Source organism: Odocoileus virginianus, chromosome 2 (genome assembly GCF_023699985.2).
Source record: "Odocoileus virginianus isolate 20LAN1187 ecotype Illinois chromosome 2, Ovbor_1.2, whole genome shotgun sequence".
Lineage (NCBI taxonomy): Eukaryota > Metazoa > Chordata > Mammalia > Artiodactyla > Cervidae > Odocoileus > Odocoileus virginianus.
Genome location: NC_069675.1, coordinates 38791643 through 38814959, shown reverse-complemented (window position 1 = coordinate 38814959; position 23317 = coordinate 38791643). Strand labels below are relative to the sequence as shown.

The following is a 23317-nucleotide window of genomic DNA, read 5'->3' as shown; positions in this document are numbered from 1 at the left end:
AGATATCTTTTTGTCTCTCTTAGGAATAAAATGTTCTGGAACTTAAAATTTTACTCCTCTTTTTCTTCTCTCCTTTCCTTTCTTTCCTTCTTTCCCTTTCTAGAGGAAAACCTTTTGCCTGGAATTGATGTGTATGCTATCTATGCATACTCTTTTGCTACATTTGTTTATGCCATATTCTATAGTGTTTTCAGTCTTTTTTAAACAACATTGTTTCTGAGATTTACCCATGATCTATGCCTATAGTACATTTTAAATGCTTTATATCATTTCATTATATGAATCCACCAGTTAGTTTATTCAGTGTCCTAATGATATGGTTGTTCACAATTTCTTGCACAATTTCTTACTAAACAGTGCTGCTGTAAACACCTTTCTGTGTTTCCTTTTGTACATGTGAGACTTTTAGTATGGTTTATGCTTTGAAGTGAAAATGCTGGATTGTAAGTAGTGTACCTCTTTGAGATTACCAAACATTGCCAAATTATCTTTCCAAATTGGTTGTATAGCTTTATACTCCTACCCAGCAATGCACAGTAATTTCTACTTTCCCACATCCTTTCTGAGTCAGTCTGGTTTTACTCTGATCTTAATTGCTATTAAGAACTGATACTCTTTATTGTCATGTTTATAATCTTTGCCTACTTAAATTTTTGTCTTTTATTATAAGCATTTCTTACATACTTTGGATACTAATTATGTATTGGTTATATGGGATATAAGTGTCTTATCCTAGTGGCATGCTTTTTAACTTTGATATATTTTGTCAATCAGAAGTTTGATATTCAGTGTGGTCACGTTTATCAGTCTCTTCATTGTGATTTCTGCTTTATGTGTCTTGAATGAGAAAATTTTTTGCATCTTGTTTTAAAAAGATATTCATTGAAGGTTTATTGTAAAAGTTATACTTTTTTCACATTTAAATATGAGTTAGGAATTATATTTACACTTGCCTTTTTATATATGCTTATAGAATTTGGATGCATCTTCATTTGTGGAGGTCTGGGGTGATTTTATTTTTCTTTTCCATATACTACTAAAATTGTCCATTGTTAGAGTTTAGCTATACATTGTTAAGCATTTTGCTGCTATTTCCAGATGAACTCTTGAGTGTTTTCGACATGATAAAAGTGTTGGCAATGTTAATTTTATGTTTTGAAAGTGTGAAGCAACATCAATTCTTTGCTGTGTGTGGCCTTTTATCATTGGCCTATTGGAAACAATTCTGTGGGAGTTACTATCTTTTTACTTTTTTAAAACAATTTTTAAACAGTTGTGGTTCGTAAAGAATTGTAGTATTGTAGTCTAACAGCAAACTTACATTTAAAAGATTGTAAACAGGTGCCAGATAATTGATTTTTAAAAATTCCCTGTCTCTTTTTTGTACATTTCCTATTTGGATTCAGTGTTTCTGGACTTTAAACTTAGAAGATCTTTATTTTCCTTTCTTTCTGTAAAATAATAGGCATGACTTTGTGGCATCCATATTAAAAATGGGTAATTTTCCTTATGGTCCCTGTCTTCCTGCTGGGTTGATAATGTTTTGATGTATTTTTCTTTTGCTCTGATGAGAGGTCTGCTGCTGCTGCTCTGACATATTCATTTGGATGAATAATTATAACTTGCACAGTGTCAAGCTGAAGATGGTAGGGTTTTGTGCGTCATGACAAGCCTAGTAGCCAGTGCAGGTGTCTCACAGCATGATCAGCAGCAGCCAGTGTATTCTGGCTCTGAGGAGGCATTTAGAGTGGTAAGAAATGAGCACCAAGGGCAAGGCTGCTGCTTCTACTGCTGCCGTGCTATGTGCCAGAGAAACAGAGTGCTTCTCAAAGACGAGTGACTGCACACCTCTTTTCATATATTTACTTTGTTTACCCAGTCAGTTTTCTTTTCTAGATTTCAGCGTAGGAATGTAAGAGCATGTCATGATTTTTATCTTATTCTACTTCCCAACATCACAAACGCTCTAAAATGTATCTAATCTGCTGCCCTTTGGACTTGTATGTCTAGATCATATATGTGAATAATGTCGACTGTTGAGACCATAGGATGCTCTAATGTAAGATTTTAAGTGCATTGACATTAGTGATTCTGTAAAAACAAAATTACCTTTCTCCAGGTCACTGATCAACCCAAAATAGATGCTGAAGTTGTACCTTTACCTGTAAATATGCCATTAAGTGTAGGCTTCAGTGAACTAGCCTTGTCATGCTGACTGGAATTTTCAGAGATTGGATATGATATAGTAAACAGTGGTCATTATATTTTTTTATCATGTAAATCTCATATTCTTGGGAGTAATGCCATGAATAGAAGAAGAGCAAAACTAATGATAAAGCCTGTGGCTGATAATCTGATGGTGAATGAAGAAATTGTAATTAAAGGAAAAACAATCCTATTACATAGCAGGGAGCATGATCCATTAGTTAAGAGCAACAGACTAGCAGTTGGGTATCCTTGGTTCTGTTTGCAGTTCAGCCTTGACTTAATTGTTTAATCTCAAACAAATCACAGGCTGTTCTTTGCCTCAGTTTGTATGTATATGGAAATAGTGAACTTCTTCTCTTTCTAAGAGATCTTAAGAAAATAAATTTGATTTAAAACAAATAGAATGGTAGATGGAGAAAATGCTCAGTATCATACTGTATGGATCCTAAGGATATTCTGCTTTTTTGATCTACTGGATTATCTTTCTTTCCATTTTTTCTCTGCTGTCCTTGTTGGAGAACTCAGAACTGGATTTTTATTCAGTCTTTATTGGTTAATTAAATATACTTTTGGTTTCTTGGCCATCTTATTGTTGCTACATCTTATTGTTGTATGGATAAAAAGACATTAAAGGAATCAAAACAAAGAAACTTAGTTCATTATTGAGATTATGTGATATGATTGACTTGTGTGATATGGTATCGTATTGAACTCAGTAACTTACTAACTGCTTCTCTTTCTTTTTTTAAAATAACATGCATTTAAAAAGTACCCCTACATTGATTCTTTAAAAAAAGAGAGAAAATACAAGCAAGCAAAATTTTAAAAATGTGAAATCACCTTTAATGCCTTCATTTATAGAGTTGGGATGTCACTGGTTAATCTGAACCTGTGCTTATCATTTAACAAAATATTTCATTTTTTTGAAATATTATTGATAATGCTATGTATTTATTATTCCAGATAATCTTTAGGATAATTTAGTTTTTAGTTATAATTGGGTTTACATTTATCCATCCAATTAAGAATATATTCACAGTCTAGGAACTGATTATCTCTACATTTATTTAGGTCCCCCAGTTAAGTAGCTGTAGTTTCTTAATACATATCTTGTACATTTTTGTTGAGTTTATTCCTCATTATAATATAGTATTTGTTGCTATTGCCTATTTGGTCTTTTTATTAAATCGTGTTTTCTAGTTTATAATGTGGGCAAGCTATTGATTTTTTTTAGTGTATATACTCTAATAAAAGTTGTATATGAACATAGTTTAAAGAGTTAGATTTACAAGGGTTTTTTGTTGTTGTTGCTGTTGTTTGCTTTCTTTTCAGACAAAACAGCATGACCTAGCGTCCTTCCCATCTTTTTCTTCCTCTCCAGGGCCAACCACTTTTAATTGTTAGCTGATCCTTTTGTAATTTGTATTATAACATGCTCTTGTAATTATAGTACCTTTTGTTTGTTGGTTTGGTTTGGCCATTATCTGTTAACTTCCCACTGTAGATAATGAGGGATTTGCTATTTCATTTTGCTATTTCTTCTGCCTTTCCCGCACCCCAAACACATATGAATACTTCCTGTGTTCTTTTTCTTCTCAGATAGTTATCTTGTAATTTTGATTATCAGTATTCTGGTTACTTTATTATGGTGAGCATATACGTATACTATGCGCAGGGATATACCATGTGTATTCAATATTATTTTTCCTTTGTTGCCCCAGTTTTTGTTACCACCTAGAGTTAACAATTGTCTATTTCATTTTCTTAGTTTTCTGTGTATTTAAAACTCACTCAGTCCACAATTTTCCATCAGTTGTCTAAATCTACTCTTAATCATCTATGTGGGGTATCCTATTAGCTTTACTTTCTGGTAAATTTCATCAACATTTTCTGGTAACCTTCCTGTTGAGTTTTTTGTTTTGTTTTTTTTTTAAATACTGTCATGTTAATTTTTAAGAGTTTACTTCATTGATATATCTTCTTTTGTCCCCAGAGATACTAATAATATGTATCTTTTTTCCCATCTGAATAGTTTCTGTTTCCTTGGGTTGCTTTTTCTTATCATCTTTGGTTATCTGCTCATGATTAAAAGTCAGCTATTATAAACTATTTGAAGGCTCTGAGTACATGACTGGGGGCTTGTCAGTTGTGAACCTCATTGTAGAGTCACCAAAGTGGATCTCAGAATAGATTACCCCAGATGTCCATATTTTAGGTCTTTTTGATTGATTGGTCAGATTTGTTGAAGAACACTCTTTTATTTAGCCTTCTGCCTACAAGTTACTGAGCAAACAAGAAATGCTCCCTTATGGCAACCGTGGACCAACACTGCTGGGCAAGAAACAGCAGTCTGGATTAGTAACAGTTAACCCTCTTTCAATATACATTTGTATTATGTTGTATAATTGTATATATAAACACACCCACATCCATATATGACAAGTAATTGGTATCTCTCTCTTTGTATGTTGAACTACATATACTCTAAAGACAATATTTCCATTTATATGCAACAGTCAGGAAGTATTCTGGTGTTCAAAAATGAAATAGAGATGATTAATGCAAAACAGCCATCCATCTCACCAGGCTCTCTGGTTGTGGTAGATGACTATATATACATTGTAACATAAGTAACAAAGTAACATAACATATATTAAGAAATACTGTTTAGTCTTACAGTTTGCTAGTTAATGTATTGCTAATACTTAGACTAGTTTGGAGGAAACCAATAAAATATTCTTATATAGCAAGTGTCCTAGGTAAAAGAAAATATATAAGTATCAGTCTCCAAATGGCTTAATATTGTGATTTATATTTTAGAATTATTTTGGATAAGAAGGATTGTCTCAGCTTATCAGCAAAGCAATTTTATTTCAACACAAACACAATTTATTAACATTCTCTACCTCATGTTTTGTCACTGTCAGGGACTCTAGCAAATTAATATACTAAGTCTATTTGTACTTTTTTTTTTTAAATCCAAGGACTATTTTAAAATATGTGAATATTGGTATATATGTGTGTTTTAAGCCATCCGTTTGGAAAAACAGGTACCTGTATTGATAATAAAGTTCCAGTAGACAGAAGACAGAAATGATAATTCAAATATGAAAGATGCTAATTCAAGTATGATCTGCTAGAATCACTAATACTCTCAGCTATATTTACTTACTTTCATCCTCTTTTTGTGCTAAAAAAAAAAAAGTTGAATATGAGAAGCCAGACTAACTTAGCAGATGGATATAATGAAGCAAACCAGAATTTTGGAGTTGGTAGATAGCAGAGGCAATGGAACAGTATTTTTTTTTTTAAGTGATGTTCCTGCTAGCATGTAGTTCCCTGGCTCTGGCTGTGAAGGTAACATTGATAGCCAGCAACACACACATTTTATTAGTCTTGACCTTCTCTGAAAGCAAAGACTTTTGTGAACCTTTATTTCCTTATTTTGTTGTTTTTAGTGTGAATAATAACAATTAGATATAGGCAACTTTTTGATGAAGGTAGAGTAGAACCCTTTTGTGGTATGTCCTACCTAGAGCAAAAAGCTAGACTAGTTTGCTTTCTTCTGATTGGCTTAATTTTTTTTTTATTATGTTGAATTTATTTTAATACAAAGTAAAGGAAGTTAAAAACAGTTAACACAGAATATTAGAAATGTATTTGAACCAAATACTAAGGGTCTTAAGTAGCATTGTACAAGACATGGTTTTTCTCAGAGTTCGCAATCTGGGAGATATAAATGGATAAACAGCCACAGGGGGTTGTTCATCAGTCAGGCTCAGGCTGTCATGGTGTCTTAGGCCTATCCTGATATTCTTAGCATCTTTATTATTTTTTAAAATTGTGATAAGATACACAAAATTTACTATCTTAACCATTTTTAAAGGTGCATTTCAGTGGTATTAAATACATTCATCAAGTTGTTGGTTACCTCTACTACCATTCATCTCCAGGACTCTTCAAATCTTGTAAAACTGAAACACTATACCCATTAAACAGTAACTCCTCTTCTCTTCACCAGTGTCTAGCAGCCACCATTCTAGTTTCTGACTCTATAATAGTTTGACTATGCTAAGTACCTTACATAAGTGGAATCATGCAGCACTTGTCTTTTTTGCCTGGCTTATTTCACTTAGCATAATTTGCTCAAGGTTCATACTAGTTGTAGCATATGTCAGAATTTCCTTCCTTTTTAAGATTGAAAATATGCCATTACATGTAATATAACACATTTTGTTTATCCCTTCCTCCATTGATGGACTTAAATTGCTTTCGCATTTTGGCTCATGGGACTAATGCTGCAAGTGAACATGGATGTGCATATATAGCTCTATGAGTTCCCACTTTTAATTGGTAATTAAATTACCAATAATTAATTGGTAATTTTATCTTTAATTTTTTGAGAAACTGCTATACTGCTTTCCAGAGCTCCTGTACCATTTTACATTCCTACAGCAGTGTACAAGAGTTTCAGTTTCTCCACATCCTCCCAAACACTCATTTTCTCTTAATGAGTGTGAGTGAAGTGATCTTACTACAGTTGTGACTTGCATTTCCCCAAGAGATACTGAGTGTCTTTTTATGTACTTGTTGGCCATTTCTCTATCATCTTTAGATAGATGTCTTAGTCAGTCTTTTGCCCAGTTTTAAAATAGGTTGTTTGTGTTGTTGAGTTTTAAGAGTTCTCTATATATTCTACATATGTATCCTTTATCACATACATGATTTGCAAATGTTTTTTCCCATTCTGTGTGTTGCCTTTTTACTCTGTTGCTGTTGTCTTCTGATGCACAAAATTTAAAAATTTTCATCAAGTCTAACTTTTCCTGTTGTTGCCAGTGCCCTTGGTGCTATATTGAAGAAATCATTGCCTGATCCAGTGTCATAGAGCTTCTGCCCTGTTTTTTTTTGAGAGTTTTATACTTAAACAGCTCTTATATCTATGTCTTTGATCCATTTTAAGTTACTTTTTGTAAATGGTACTAGATAAGGGGCCAACTTAATTATTGCATATTGATATCCAGTTCCCCTAGCTCCATTAGTTGAAAAGATTGTTCTTTTCTCATTGAATGGTCTTGACACTTTGTCAGAAATTATTTGATCATGTATATGACTGTATATGTCTAGGCTCTCTATTCTGTTCCATTTGTATTTTATCTGTCTGTATGCTAGTACCACATTGTTTTGATTACTGTAGCTTTATAGGAAGTTTTGAAATCAGAAAATGTGATTTCCACTTTGTCCTTTGTGCTTTTTTCCTCCATGTTTGTTATTCTTTTTCAAGATTGTATGGCTATACAGGGTCTCTTAAGATTTTATGAGTTTTAAGTTGGGGTTTTCTGTTTGTGCCCCCAAAAAATGTCATTTGGTTTTGATAAGGATTGCATTGTCTTCCAGTTTATGAATGTGGGTTGAGATTCCTTTTATTGATGTCTTCTGTTAATTTCTTTCAGGAGTGATATAACCATTTGTGTTTTCATTTTATGTCCTTAATCTTCTTGGTTAAGTTAATTACTAAGGTGTTTTTTTTTTTTTTTTTGCTTTGTTTTTTAATGATATTGTAAATGGAATTGTTTTCTTAATTTCTTTTTTGGGTTGTTTATTGTTGCTGTTTGGAAATGTAAGGTAAGGTAAGGTGAAGTCACTCAGTCATGTCCAACTCTTTGTGACCCCATGGACTGTAGCCTACCAGGCTCTTCCATCCATGGGATTTTCCAGGCAAGAGTACTAGAGTGGGTTGCCATTTCCTTCTCCAAAGGATATTCCCGACTGAGGGATCGAACCCAGGTCTCCCGCATGGTAGGCAGATGCTTTACCGTCTGAGCCACAGGGTGTGGTCGAAGAGGTATCCTGTCACTTTGCTGAATTAATTTCTTAGTTCTAACAATTTTGGGGGAGTATTTAGGATTTTTTACTTGTAAGTTTATATCATCTGCAAGCAGGGATAATTTTACTTCTTCCTTCCTTATTTGGATGCTTTAATTTCTTTTTCTTGCCTAATTGATCTAGCTAGAACTTCTAGTACTGTGTTGAATAGAAGTGATGAAAGTAGGTATCCTTGCCTTGTTCTTGATCTTAGAGGAAAAGCTGTCAGTCTTTGAGCATTGAGTATGATGTTTGCTGTTCTTTTATAATATGGCTTTTATTTTGTTGCAGTAATTTTCTTTGATCTTTGTTGAGTTTTTATCATGAGAAGGTGTTAAATATTGTCAAATGTGTTTTCTGGATCAGTTCAGATGATTAAATGGATTTTTCTTTCATTCCATTAGTATAGTGTTTTATATTTTATTGATTTGCATATTTTGAGCCATTTTTGTATTCCAAGAGTAAATCCCACCTGATCTCTGTGTATAATGTTTTTAATGTTGCTGCTAAATTTGGTATTTTGTTGAGTATTTTTCTTTTATCAGTATTCAAAAGGGATCATGGTTTTTAGTTTTCTTGGCACTTTAGTATCAGAGTAAAGATAGCCTCTTTATGCTTACCTAAAAATTAGTTAGGAAGTATTTTATCCTTATCACTTTCTTGGAGAAGTCTGAGAAGTATTGGTGGTTGTAGTTGTTGTTCAGTCAGTAAGTCATGTCCAACTCTTTGCGACCCCAGGGACTACAGCACTCAAGGCTTCCTTGTCTTTCACTATCTTCGAGTTTGCTCAAATTATGTCCGTTGAGTCGATGCCACCTAACCATCTCATCCTCTGTCACCCTCTTCTCCCCCAGCTCTCAATCTTTCCCAGGACCAAGGTCTTTTCCAGTGAGTCAGTTCTTTGCATCAGGTGGCCAAAAGTATTGGAGCTTCAGCTTCAGCATCAGTCCTTCCAATGAATATTCAGGGTTGATTTCCTTTAGGATTGAATGGTTAGATCTCCTTACTGTCCAAGGGAGTCTCAAGAGTCTTCTCTAGCACCACATTTTGAAAGCATTAGTTCTTTGGTGCTCAGCCTTATGGTCCAACTCTCACATCTGTACATGACTACTAGAAAAACCATAGCTTGGACTGTATGGACCTTTGTCAGAAAAGTGATGTCTTTGCTTTTTAATATGCTGTCTAGGTTTGTCATACTTTTCCTTCCAAAGAGCAAACATCTTCTGCAGTCACCGTCCAAAGTGATTTTGGAGTCCAAGAAAATGAAATCTGTCATTGTGTCCATTTTTCCTCCTTCTGTCTGCCATCAAGTGATAGGACTGGATGCCATGATCTTAGTTTTTTGAATGTTGAGTTTTTTTTTTTCTTTTTTCTTTTTTGATGTGTATACCATACAGAAATTTATGTTCATGTGTTTGTTTTTTGATCATACTTCATGGCTTGTAAGATCTTAGTTCCTTGACCAGGGATCAAACCCGGGCCCATAGCAGTGAAAGTGCCGAGTCCTAACCACTGGTCTGCAAGGGGGATTCCCTCATGTATATTTTAGCTCACCCAAAGCAAGAGAAAACTAAAAATAATGTCTACCATATTAAAAATAAGCTATATGGAAAAGACATGTTTTACATAATTCATCTATTAGCCTCAAGATGTCTTTTGTTTGTTTGTTTGTTTTTATCTATACTTTTATTTATTATTTTTTAATTTTTATTAGTTGGAGGCTAATTACTTTACAATATTGTAGTGGTTTTTGTCATACATTGACATGAATTAGCCATGGATTTACATGTATTCCCCATCCCGATCCCCCCTCCCACCTCCCACCTCCCTCTCCACCCGATCCCTCTGGGTCTTCCCAGTGCACCAGGCCCAAGCACTTGTCTCATGCATCCAACCTGGACTGGTGATCTGTTTCACCCTAGATAATGTACATGTTTCAATGCTGTTCTCTTGAAACATCCCACCCTCGCCTTCTCCCAGAGTCCACAAGTCTGTTCTATACATCTGAGTCTCTTTTTCTGTTTTGCGTATAGGGTTATCGTTACCATCTTTCTAAATTCCATATATATGTGATAGTATACTGTAATGGTCTTTATCTTTCTGGCTTACTTCACTCTGTATAAATGTTTTTTGAGTGTTGAGTTTTAAGCCAGCTTTTTCACTCTCCTCTTTTCACCCTCATCAAGAGGCTCTTTAGTTCCTCTTTGCTGTCTGCCATTAGAGTACCATCATCTACATATCTGAGGTTGATGATATTTTGTTAAGTTTTTTAAAATATTTGGTGTAATTCATCAGTGACACTATCAAGTCCAGGACTTCTCTGTTGAGATCTTTTAAATACTGATTCAGTCTCCTTACTCCTCATTATTCTATTCAGATTCTCTGTTTATTTGTGGTTGAGCCTTGGAAAGTTTTATGATTCTAGGAATTTATTCATCAAGGCTATGCAATTTGTTGGTATATAATTTTTCATGAAATTTTTTCATAAAATTTCATGAAATTCTTGTCTTATAATTCTCATTTTTGTAGGATGTAGTAATATCTGCACTCATATTTGATTCTAATAATTTGAATTCTTTTTTTCTTAGTTTATTTAAAAATTTGTCCACATGTTGAACTTTTATAAGAATCAACCTTTGGTTTCATTGATTTTTCTCTTGTCTTTTTATGCTCTATTTTACTTATCTCTTCTCTAATCCTTCTTTCTTTCTTCTAGCTTTGAGTTTAGTTCTTTAGTTCTAAAGTTAGGTTGTTGATGGTGAGCTTTTTCTTGTTTTTTAATGTATGTATTTATAACTATAAATAGCCTCTTTACTACTACTTTTGCTACATTCCGAAGTTTTAACTGCTGTGTTTTCAGTTTTTGTCTCTCAAGTTTTTTCTAATCGGGCTTCCCTTGGTGGCTCAGTGGTAAAGAATCTGCCAGCCAATTCAGGAGATGTGGGTTCAATCCCTGGGTCTGGAAAATCTCCTCCAGAAGGAAATAGCAACTCACACCAGTATCCTTGCCTGGGAAATTCCACAGACAGAGAAGCCTGGTGGGCTACAGTCCATGGGTCTAAACAATAACAACAATCTATTTTCTGATTACACTGTGATTTCTTATTTGATCCATTGATTAAGAGTATGTTGTTCAATTTCCATAAATTTATGGGGTTTCCCGTTTTCTTTCTACTCCTGATTTATAACTACATTCAGTTGTGGTTGGAAAAGGTACTTTATATGGTATCTGTCTTTTCAGATGTATTCATACATATTTTGTAGCCTGGAACATGATATGTTCTGGAAATATTCCATGTGCATTTGGGAAATATGTACTTTTGTTACTGTGTGGAGTGTTCAGTATATGACTGTTAGATCTTGTTGGTTTGTTGTGTTGTTCAAGTACTCTGTTTCCTTATTTATCTTTCTGGTTGTTCTGTTATTGAGAGTAGGGTATTGATGTCTCCCAAATATTATTGTACAACTGTTTCTCTTCAGTTCTGTTAATTTTTGTTTCATGTTTTGATGGATGTTATGAGCTGCATGAAAGTTTATAATTCTCATAAATTTGTGCTGTATAGAACCTTTTATTAATACATAATGTTCTTCTTTGTTTCTTATAATCTATTTTGATTTTGATTTAAAGTCTATTTTGTCTTATATTAGTATAGCCACTCCTGTTCTCTTTTGGTGATTGTTTACATGGAATATCTTTTTTCATTCTTTCAGTTTCATCTCATTTGTGTCTGTGGATCTAAAGTGATAATGTTATCGATAGCATGTATTTGTATACCCACCCTGCCAATATGTCTTTTGATTAGAGAGTTCAGTCCATTTACATTTATAGTTTAATACTGATAAGGAGGCACTTAATCTGTCATTTTGCTTCTGTTTCCATATGCCTTATAGTTATTTTTCCCTTATTTCTGGCATTACTGCTTTAGAGTTCAATTGATTTTTTTTTGGAGGTTAAACATTTAAATTCCTTTTGTCTTATATTGTCCTGGATATTCTATAGTTATTTCCTCTAAGGTTACTGTCAGGATTACACTTAACATCCTGAAGTTATAATCCTCTGATTTATACCAGCTTAACTTCAATAATACACAAACTTTGGTCCTTTACAGCTCTATACTGACCCTTATCAATTGTCAAAAATTACATATTTACATAGTATATGTTCAAAACCATAAACTAATAATTCCTTTAAATGCATTTGTCTCTTAAATTATGTAGGAAATGAAATGTGAAGTTACAAAACCAAACTTCCTGTTACATTAGCTTTGAGTAGAATGATTCTTAGTGTTAAAATGTACTTTAAACTCTTAAATCATGTACAAAAAAAGGAGTGGAGTTAAAAATCATGTCTTTGGTGGATCTCTTAGAGTTCATTGAGCTTCTTTGATGTGTATATTTATGTATTTCATCAAATTTGGGGATTTTTTAGTCATTATTCAAATATTCTTTCTGCCATTTTCTTCTTCTGGGATCCCACAGTCCGTATATTAGTTAACTTGATGGTGTCTTACAGTTTCCTTAAACCTTGTGCACTTTTCTTTGATCTTTTTTTCTTCCTACATCTCAGACATAATAACTTGTTATTTTTTCTTGTGATGAGAACTTTTAGGATTTACTTTTAACAAGTTTCATATACAAGTGTTAATTATATCAATCATGTATATTACATCTCTAGTATTTACTATAACTGAAATTGGAAGTTTGTACCTTTTGACCACCTTCATCTGATTTTTCTACCCTCCACCCCCTCCCCTCTAGTAACCACAAATATGATCTCTTTTTCTGAGTTTGTTGTTTGAAGTATAATTGACCTACAACACTTTGTTAATTTCTAGTGCACAATATACAGTGATTCAGTATTTCTATACATTTCAAAAACATCACCATTGTAAATCTAGTTTACCATCTGTCAACATACAAAGATACTACAATATTATTGACTATATTCCCCACATTGTACATTTCACCCCATGACTCATTTATTTTGTAACTGGAGGTTTATATGTCTTAATTTTCCTCACCTGTTTCACTCATCCCAGTTGAGTGGCTTTTGAATGTTATAGTCTTTAATACCTGACACTCAGAAGGGGAAAAAGAAAAATGAAGAGGGGGGAAGGGGCAGTAGTGGCTTATAGTACTCTGCAAGTCACTTTTGCAGGAGATGGAGGGATTTACAACAGTTGAAGGAAGTGCAACAGCAATATCCAATTGCCTCTTTGTCTTTTCCTCTGAGATGAGAAGTGGCAATCAGTCATCAGAGCACAGACACGTGATATTTGAAAGACACATCCTATTCTCTTCAGTTCAGTTCAGTCGCTCAGTCGTGTCCAACTCTTTGCGACTCCATGAATCGCAGCACACAAGGCCTCGCTGTCCATCACCAACTCCCAGAGTCCACTCAAACTCATGTCCATCGAGTCGGTGATGCCATCCAGCCATCTAATTCTCTGTTGTCCCTTTCTCCTCCTGCCCTCAATCCCTCTTAGCAGCAGGGTCTTTTCCAGTGAGTCAGTTCTTCACATCAGGTGGCCAAGGTATTGGAGTTTCAGCTTCAGCATCAGTCCTTCCAATGAACACCCAGGACTGATCTCCTTTAGGATGGACTGGTTGAATCTCCTTGCAGTCCAAGGGACTCTCAAGAGTCTTCTTCAACACCACAGTTCAGAAGCATTAATTTTTCGGTGCTCAGCTTTCTTCACAGTCCAACTCTCACATCCATACATGACCACTGGAAAAACCATAGCCTTGACTAGACGGACCTTTGTTGGCAATGTAATGTCCCTGCTTTTTAATATGCTATCTAGGTTGGTCATAACTTTTCTTCCAAGGAGTAAGCATCTTTTAATTTCATGGTTGCAATCACCATCTGCAGTGATTTTGGAGCCCAAAAAAATGAAGTCTGACACTGTTTCCACTGTTTCCCCATCTATTTCCCATGAAATGATGGGACCAGATGCCATGATCTTAGTTTTCCTGTTCTCTTACCCTGACTTATATAAACTGTGTGCAAGGTGCTCATGTAGTGTGTGCAGAGCTACCTGTCAGGGAGCAGGGTGATGTGTAACCCCTGCGAAGCTGAGCTGAAAATGACCAGAGTTGCAAGCCTTCAATGGACTTAAGAGTTCCAGAATAGTTTCTGTCAGTGCATTTGTTGTCTGGGTGGGGAGACAGATTCCTACTTTGCTTTCTACTTTATAATCTACCCAGAATTCTCATCTAATTAGCTTTTGTGTGTGTGTGTGTGATGGTCTACAATATAGGATAGCTTCGGATCACATTGGAAGTGCCTATACATTTTCAACATACACCTGACAGAATTTATTTGCTTCTCCTTCCCAGTCTCCCTTATCTTTTTTATAAGCAGAGTTGCTACATTCTGTAATGGCTACACATGGAGTGAGTATGCTTCATTTGATTTTGGGCATATATACTCTCCACATGTCTTAAGAATAGTAGCAAATCTTTTAAATCATCAGTGGTCAGTTATAGTAAAAGTAAACTATAAGAAGAGTTGATATATGCCTTATGGATTGTATGTCAAGGAACAGTATTTGATTAAATAGATTTAGTTATACCTACAGAAAGAGTTGAGAACATCAATGAAGCTTGCAAATATGAGCAAATGAACTGATATTTAAGAGATTTGTCATCTCTTTAAAGATATCTGATTGGGAATATTGCAATTAATATTAAAATTAAATTTCTCTAAAAGTTTAATCTCTTGATATTTCCTTATTCTGTTGAAGCTTTTTGAATCCCTCAGAGATAAAGACAAAAATGATTATTAGAGGATTTATCTGCATGTATTATAGGAAAGTATAAAAAAATCAGAATGGAAAGCAACTGTTGCAAGTACCAGAAAATTATGCTATTAATTTAAGTGTCATCAGAGCACAAAGATCACATTCCGGGACTGTGAGAAAATTATTAAAATACTGGAAATAATAGTACTTAAGATGAAGATATTATACTCTAAGATCTGGTTAAGTGACTGACATTATTATATCACTTCAGGTATTATAAAAGTAACAAAATGCTTTTAAAGATAATAAGCATTACATTTTGAGATTGGCAGTGTTCACACTTTTCTGCTTAAGTGCTTTCCTAGTTTAACATAATTTAATAACAGTTATGCGGGAATAGCTAACATCTTAGTTCCCATATATATCCTTTCTCCTTCCTTCTTCAATATATACATATGCAAGTGATAAAACTTTATTCTCTAAATTGTGGGTTAATGAACAGTTACTCTTCTGCCTTTGTCCTTGGTGTTAGAAATTTGGCTATTTTGTAAATTGTTTAGCTCCTAAATGTTGAGAAATACACTACAAATCTGTTGCAAAGAAGGTACTGCTATATAGAGCCATTACTGTCCAGAAATCAGATGAGTGTTTTTTAAAACAGCCTGGTGTGTGCATATTGAGTCACATAGTCATGTCCAACTCTTTGAGACCCTGTGGACTGGGTCCATCAGGCTTCTCTGTCCATGAGATTTTCCAGGCAAGAATACTGGTGTGGATTGCCATTTCCTTCTCCATTTAAATAGTATTTTTGAGGTATAATTGATACACAATAAGCTGAATGTATTTAAAGTGTATGATCTGGTGAGCATTGAGAAATGTTTATATGGGTGAAGTCAACCCATATAATACATACAATCAAGATAATAAACATTTCCACAGCAACTAAGTTTCCCCTTCCCCTTTTTAATCTCTCCCTTTTGTCCCTCTTGTCCCTCCTCCCGATCCCCAGGCAACTACTGCTCTCCTCCCTAGAGTTTTATGTAATTCTATGTACTTTTCTATGTTAGGTTTCTTTCCTCAGCATAATTAGAGATTTATCAGTGTCATAGCATGTACTAATAATTCATTCTTTTTATGCTGAGTAGTACTCCTTTGTATGAATGTTATGAATAATCACATATTGTTTGTTTACCTGTGATGGACCTGTGGGTTGTTTCCAAGATGTGGCTGTTATGAATAAGGTACTATGAACATTATATGAATATCACTGTATGAATATATGCTTTCATTTCCTTTCAGAAAATACCTAGAGTTAGAATGGCTAGATCATATAGGAGATGTACAGTTTTTTTTTCCTTCTTGAAAAATACTGTTGAGAGCAAAAGGACATGGTGTAATTTGCAAGATATATAGATAATGCACATGTGCTTAGAATATACAAAGAGCTCTGAAAGCTCAGTAATAAGACAACAGCCCCAAATAGGCAGAATTTATATAATTATATATACACACACACACACACACACACATATATATATACACACATGTTATTTCAAATAATCCCTTTTATTACTATTAAAGGGTTGTGTAAATCAATTTTAAGAGGAAAGTTTATTCAAAATAGGCATATTTAACTCTTGGAGAATTGACCATATGTCACTTCCCTTTTTGGCAAATGGCTAAAACTTAGATAATCCTTGCTCCCTACTTCACTTCCTTTGCATCCACTTTTTACTCAGCCTCACTGGTTCAGTTCATTTCATGATTGTGTATCTTGACAAAGCGCCTCACCTCAGATCTACCAATGCTCTTTGCCCAGAGCTCTTGTAATGCTGGGCCCAGCGATGCTTGCGTGAGCCACCAGGTGTGCGTATGTATGCAGATCTGGAATGTGAGAGACTTTGTAACCCCGCTGAGAGCAACGCGACCAGTCAGGAATGGAAGCAGTGAATAAATGCTCCTGCACTGTTCTGTTTCTTGGGTGGCAGTTCTGAGGAACTTTGTCCTAACTTCTCACAGAGCCACCACTGACCACAGTGACCGTCTTGAAAGTACTTCCTCACTTGAGCTTTCTGTCTTCTCTCGCACTCTGTCCAGTCCCTGCTCCCTCAGTCCCTAAGATTCCTTCTAATAACCTATCTGTGCTGCCAGCCCTTACCTCAGGCTTTGCTTTTGGGGGGAGATTTCCAAGTTAAAATTACCATCGCATATATCACTTAATGTTATAGCTACAAATAAAGATGATGTAGGACAGTGCTCCAAATATACCAGTTAAACCTAGGGCCCACAAATTTATCTTCCTGAAAAAATCCTGATGTTTGCCTTTTGCGTGTTTGATTTGTTCTTCAAGATTGAACAAAACCTCTGCAGCTCTGTGTGACCTTCTAAGTGATATAACTTGACAATTCTTTTAAAAACTCAATTTATTTTAATTCAAATAGTATACTAATCTCTCAAATGATGTCCTTACCCCTACAGAACTTTCTTTACAGTTGTTATCAGCTTCCTTGGACTTGTCACCACTCTTTGAAAAATTTTATACATCTTCTATATAATAATGGGTCACAGCCACTAACTTCTTAGCTTATACTTGTTAACCAGTTTCTTTGTCAAACATAAAAAAGAGATCATTAACGTTTCAATAATCAGGACTAGCATGTTTTGAAGAGTTTAGACTTTAGCATATAAACCACTCATTAGTGAGTGGTGCCAGTGGAAACCACAGCACCAATTCCTTTCACTGAATATAACGTTTTCATCTCCTTCCTTATTTGTTGGCTGTATGTCATGAGAAAAGGTGATAACCCTTTAGGATTTCCAATGTAATCTAGTTTTCTGATGGTTTATTTATTTACTAAATATAAAACAAGAATAACCAACTTTACCTTCCTCTGCTTAATTGTCATCACACTTCCCTGCAATGAAAATTGGCAAGCATTTCCAAAATTGACTGTGTTTCAGTAATATAAATAACTAGTCAGGAGATAGAATATGCCTTTTAATTTTTTTGGTAAGGCCATAATTTGGTAACATTTGCCCAGAATGGTTCATGATCTAAAGGTTTAAATGCCAAATCTCTCATACCCAACAAACTGTTCACAATTGTGTTTATTCACAAATTTTCAGTGCATCAACACAGGGATCTCACATACAGATCTTCTCATTGAGATGCCTGTATACACAATGGTTAATCTTCTGACCTTAGCTTTTCACACAAGAAGATTGGTCTCCATTTCAGAGACTCTCTTCCCTGTTAAACCTAGCTGTTGAGCTCCCAATGCATATGGGATGTTACAGATGTAGTTTTCCAATGTCTGGTGGTTAGTCTGTGTTTTTTGTTTTTTCGCCTGTCACTGCCCTACCCCATGTAAAAATAGAATGAAAAATACATAGATAAAATAATATGGTTGGTATGCCATTGAAATGGTGTGCTACAAATCTTTGGAGTAGGTAGAGATATTGAATGTGCTCTTCTCATCTTGTTTGATATTTTTTAAGTTTCTCAGGACTTTTTTAATTAGAAAAATGTTCTAAGTTTAGCATCACATCCTCTCACCACCACAGCATGGCTTACGTGAGAAGCGTCTACATCGTAGTCTTGGTTACTGGGGTACTTTTCTCCTCTGTAACAATTTATTGCTTTTGGGATACTAAGCCTTTTCTGTTTGTTTTAATTAATTGTTTATTTTGCTAATTTCTTTTGTCTTACGCCTACAGCTTTTCCCCTCTATTTCTTTTAATCATGTGTATGTGCAGAAACGATTGACATTTTCCTTTAATTAAAGAAACTAATCAGTTGCAGTGTTTCACATGTAATTTTTGAATGTTCATGATATTTATTACTTTTATATTTCTGCTAGAAATTTGATTTTATAAATTATTTCAAAACTCAAAAGTTTTAGAAGACTGAAATCTTGTCCCTACATTTTAGAAAATAATAGCAGTTGTATAATGCATCTTTGACTTCTCTCCTTAAATATGTGAGGATAGAAAATGTAATCCAAATATTTTCATCCTGGTATAACAGTTCTTTTGATTAAAGAGGAAATGTTTGTTCTATAGTGAATCATAAATTATTTATAATGTGAATGAGAAAATATTTATAAACATACTTTGGAAATAAATGGGAGTATTTATAGTAACTGGCATCTTGAAAGAAAATATATGTACTTTTGAGTGGACAGAATCATCTACTGTATGAATTTTCAAAGTTATATTTGAATTCTTGACTTTAGGTCTGAGAGTCACCTTAGAAGTTATCTATGCTGTAGATTCTATGGCACACTCACTTTTATAGACATAATGTTAAGGCCTCAAGAGGCTGAGTATGTCTAGATCGGATACTCTGTTACCCTACAAGATTAGAATGGTGATATCTTTGTGAACTGGGTTCTTTTTATCTTTGTATTGGAGATCCTAACATAGTCCTGATGCATAGTTGAAATATTAGTTTCATTAAATTTAGTATATTTTTCACTATACACATCATGAAATGAAAGAATAGCTGACAGACCTTTTATTTCTACCTGTGCTCTTTTGTGATGATACAAGTAATATATATTATTGTGGGAAGTCTGGACAAGTAGAAAATAAAAATTGTCATTAAAAGGGTCGTTTTAAAAACCATACTACTTAGTGACAAATGAAGCCTTGGAACAAAATCATTGGTGTTGAATCATAACAAAGCCACTCTTGATTATTCTAGAATGGATTAAGGGCATATACCATGGTCCCATAGGACCTTCAGAATGCTCACATCTTCAGTGGCATTCTGTAATAAAGCAGTGACTAGTAATGGGAGGGCTGTAAGAAAGAAGCCATACCATGGAATTGAGCTACCTAGTTACTGAAAGAAAAGCTACTTTGGGAAAGCAAACCCACCCCCACACCCCAATCCAGTATACCTCGTTTTTTGCACCATCCTCTTAAGTCTGAGGCTTTGCTCATCTCTGAAACTTTACACTTCATCATATCTGAAACTTTGCACTTAGAAATAATATCTAAACTTATGAGGTGAAGTATTTTTTAAATGATTATGTGAAGTTTTTCTCTGGGAAGCTTTATCCCCTATTCTTTAATATGTATGTATGTATTTTGAAAGTTGATTTTCAGTAAGTAACCTTTTATATTAAGGGTGTTAATCCTTTGTCTAATGTGGTGCAGATCTTTCTGATTTGATAGATTGTGAATTTCTCTAGGTCAGGGACCATGTGTAGAAGATAGTTTACAATGCAAGTAGTATGCATTTTACAATTTGTTGAGGGTAGATCTCATGTTTTTTGTTAAAAAACCCAAAAGGACATAAGGAAACTTTAGAAAGTGTTGGCTGTATCTATTACCTTGATTGTGGTGATGGTATTATGAATATATGCATATGCCCAAACTCATCAACTTGCACACATTGAATATGTGCAATTCTTTGCATGACAAGAATACCTCAGTAAAACTATTAAAAATCCCAACATACTGTCTAGCAAATGGTTTATTATATTTGCATCGAATGGTTAATGACTTTTATTGTAAGCAAAGAAATTACAGTATTAGATTTACAGAGTACAAAAGTCAATTACAGTAGGAGGACTATGTCTAAAGGAAGAAAATTCAATTAGAAGGTTGTTTTAGTAATCTACTTTAAACTATGCTTAGATTCCTGGCTTAGGCAGTAAGACAAGTAGTAGTCCCTTCACTAAGAAAAAAAAAAAAAAAACCAGGAAGGAAATTCTTCTTTGGGAAGATGATGACCACCTGAGTATGGTGTGCAGGTTAGACAGCCATGTAGATAACATCAATATAGAAATGACTAAGTAGTTTTGGATTCTCTATCTGAGCTAAACAAATTTGTGAATGATCATAGAGAATGTGGTTATTGAAGCTTAGAGTAGTAAATATACCTACAGAAAGTATTTCAATTTATTTTATGTAAACATATCTATGTATGCATATTGATCAATATTAACTGTAAGTCATGATAAAGAACTGTGGTTTTAATCATTGATAACATAAAACATAAATTTGCAAGCTACTTGTAAATAATGGTGACCCTAATAAATAGAACAATGAAGGTCATCAGTGGTTATATTTTAATGTCAAATAGTTTAGTTCAATTTAAACAAATATTTCTTGAACAGTTCTTAGAATTTGTGTTGCTTTTATTCCGTGGTAGTATCACAAGGACAAAAACATCACTTTGAGAAGAACTGCACTTAAAATGTTTATTGTAAACTAGAAATCATAGTATCAGGTTTGTAGAATACAAAAATCAATTGCAGTGTAAATAGTGGGCTTTAGGGAAATGTAACTAGAGGGGGGAAAAATCCAGTTGGAATGTTGACTTATGTGGTTTTAAGAGAGGGACTAATACGTTCAGGGCTATGTTTTAAAGAGGGTACCCTGCAGGATGGTAGATGAAGTCAAGGATGGGAAATCTAGGATTATTTTGATAGTATAATACTAGGATAATTACCAAGAAATGGTAAATATGGACTTAGGTCTCATGTTAGCTTTTGAACTTACTAGGTGATAAGGCTGGAAATCTAGAAGGGTCAAAACTGGTTTCTTAGTTGGGTATATAAAGAAGGATGGTGTGTTCAGTGAAAGAGGAAATAAAGGACATCTCATAGTTTAAAAAAAAAAAAAACCAAAAACTTGGGAGTCTGGTTTTCTGATTTCTGGATTCTGGCATCTAAACTTGTAGATAAGTATGGTATACTAGAAAAGAATAGACATCCTGCCCTCAAATTTCTAAAAGGTTATTTTTGGACACTAAGTTCTAGTTCCTACTCTTTTTTTCTGTGTATAGAAGGTTAGAAGAGTTGAAATTACCTTTGTGAATCTGAGCTATGAATCCATCTACATGTAAAACCCTGCTGAAGTGAGATGAAATGGATTTTTCTTAAGTACATAAGTACAAAATACATTTTTAAAGAAGTGAATTATTTCTTTCCATTTTACTCAGGGTGTTTCATATTCTTAAGTTATTTTGGATGAGTATATTTGCAGTATTTTTGGTGATTTTTTTTTATTTGAAACTAAATAAAATCCCTAATTCATTTTTAATGGTTTTAGTTTTGATTGCTTCTTATATAAAATATTTAGTAAATAGTTGTATCTTTTAATCATACATTATTTTATGAGAAACTCTTGACTTTGAATCAGGTAATTATGAATTGATTTTTAAAGTCAGTGACGGCTTTAATTCTTGTCATGTAGTGAAAGTGTTCATTCCTGTAATGGATTAATGCCTGAAATACTGGATTCAGAGACTGGCTAAAAACTTAACATCAAAAGAAATCTTGTAATTTCTGTTTGAATTCTTTAAAAATGAGGAAAGCCTTTTCATAATCTATGTCTAATTAAGTCTTCAAAGTTACTTATAAATAGTGTATAAAAGTAATGTAATCAGATTACAAACAGCAGTATAAATACAGTGCTTGATAACTGGGTAAAATTTTTCATATTAAAAATTTAGACTGCTAAACATATATTATATACATTAATAGTTTAAACATACCTTGTATTAATAATTACTTTTCCATACATATAGTACAAAATTAATCATAGTAAAAATAAATATGGTTTTAAAAAAGTTTACTTGGTAAGTGCACAGTTCAGTGACAGTCAAAGAATTCTGTTAACACAAACAGTGGTGAAGAGATACGAAGCAGGGAGAGTTAACTCTTGTTTACCAGAGCCCAGTTTTAGCTGAAATGAAACAGAGCTTAAAACTTGTAAATTGAGTTGTAAGTGGAAGACTGTCTGCTATTGATAGTCATGCAACTTATTCATCTTTCACTTGTCTTTTCACAGAGCTCCTTAATAAGCATTTATACTCAGTTTTTGGCAGCAGTGGAATCACTGAAGACATTCTGGGATGTAATGGATGAAATTGATGAGAAGACTTGGGTACTTGAGCCAGAAAAACCTACACGGAGTGCTACAGCACGCAGAATTGTATTAGGTAGGGTAAAAGAGGATTTAAGGGTTTTTTTTTTATTTTTTAAAGGTATTTGAGTATATTTTATATTACTTTGGAAAACGAATCTAAGATGACATTGGATTTTAGATGAGATTTTTTTTGTATGAGGGATGAACTATGATTTATTAGTACATATTTAAATGTAAATATTTTAAGTAGAAAGGATAAGTACTGAGGTGTTTCATTATAAAAGGTGATGATCTAATCTGTGGATGTAGCATTTGGAGATAGTGTTTAATTAGCTTTTAATTAGCATGGAAATTATGGAGTAGATTTTTTTAAAACTTCCATTACTTGGGAAAAGCTGTTAGAAATAACGAAGTCTTCATTTGTGAAACTAGACAAGATTAGTATGAACAAGTCTGGGAATATTTTCTAACAGAAATATAGAGGAGGATAAAAGAACTTGAAGTGGGCCATGCATGCCATTGAAGAGGAAAAAGAAAGCTTTACAAAATAATAATTGAATATATTTTAAGTATTATAGTACTTAGTATTAAGTATATATTAATAATATTAAGTATTA

General features: G+C 33.9%; 1 protein-coding gene across 7 annotated transcripts in view; it reads left to right on the top strand.

Annotated features, from left to right (window-relative positions):
• Nucleotides 1–23317, top strand: part of FANCL (FA complementation group L) — an 82867-nt gene that overhangs the window by 53685 nt on the left and 5865 nt on the right. For all 7 annotated transcript variants that reach the window (XM_020909047.2, XM_020909044.2, XM_070478604.1 and 4 more), the window contains one exon: nt 22623–22773. In XM_020909047.2, the coding sequence (XP_020764706.2) occupies nt 22623–22773 (151 nt within the window). The remainder of the gene's footprint in view (nt 1–22622; nt 22774–23317) is intronic.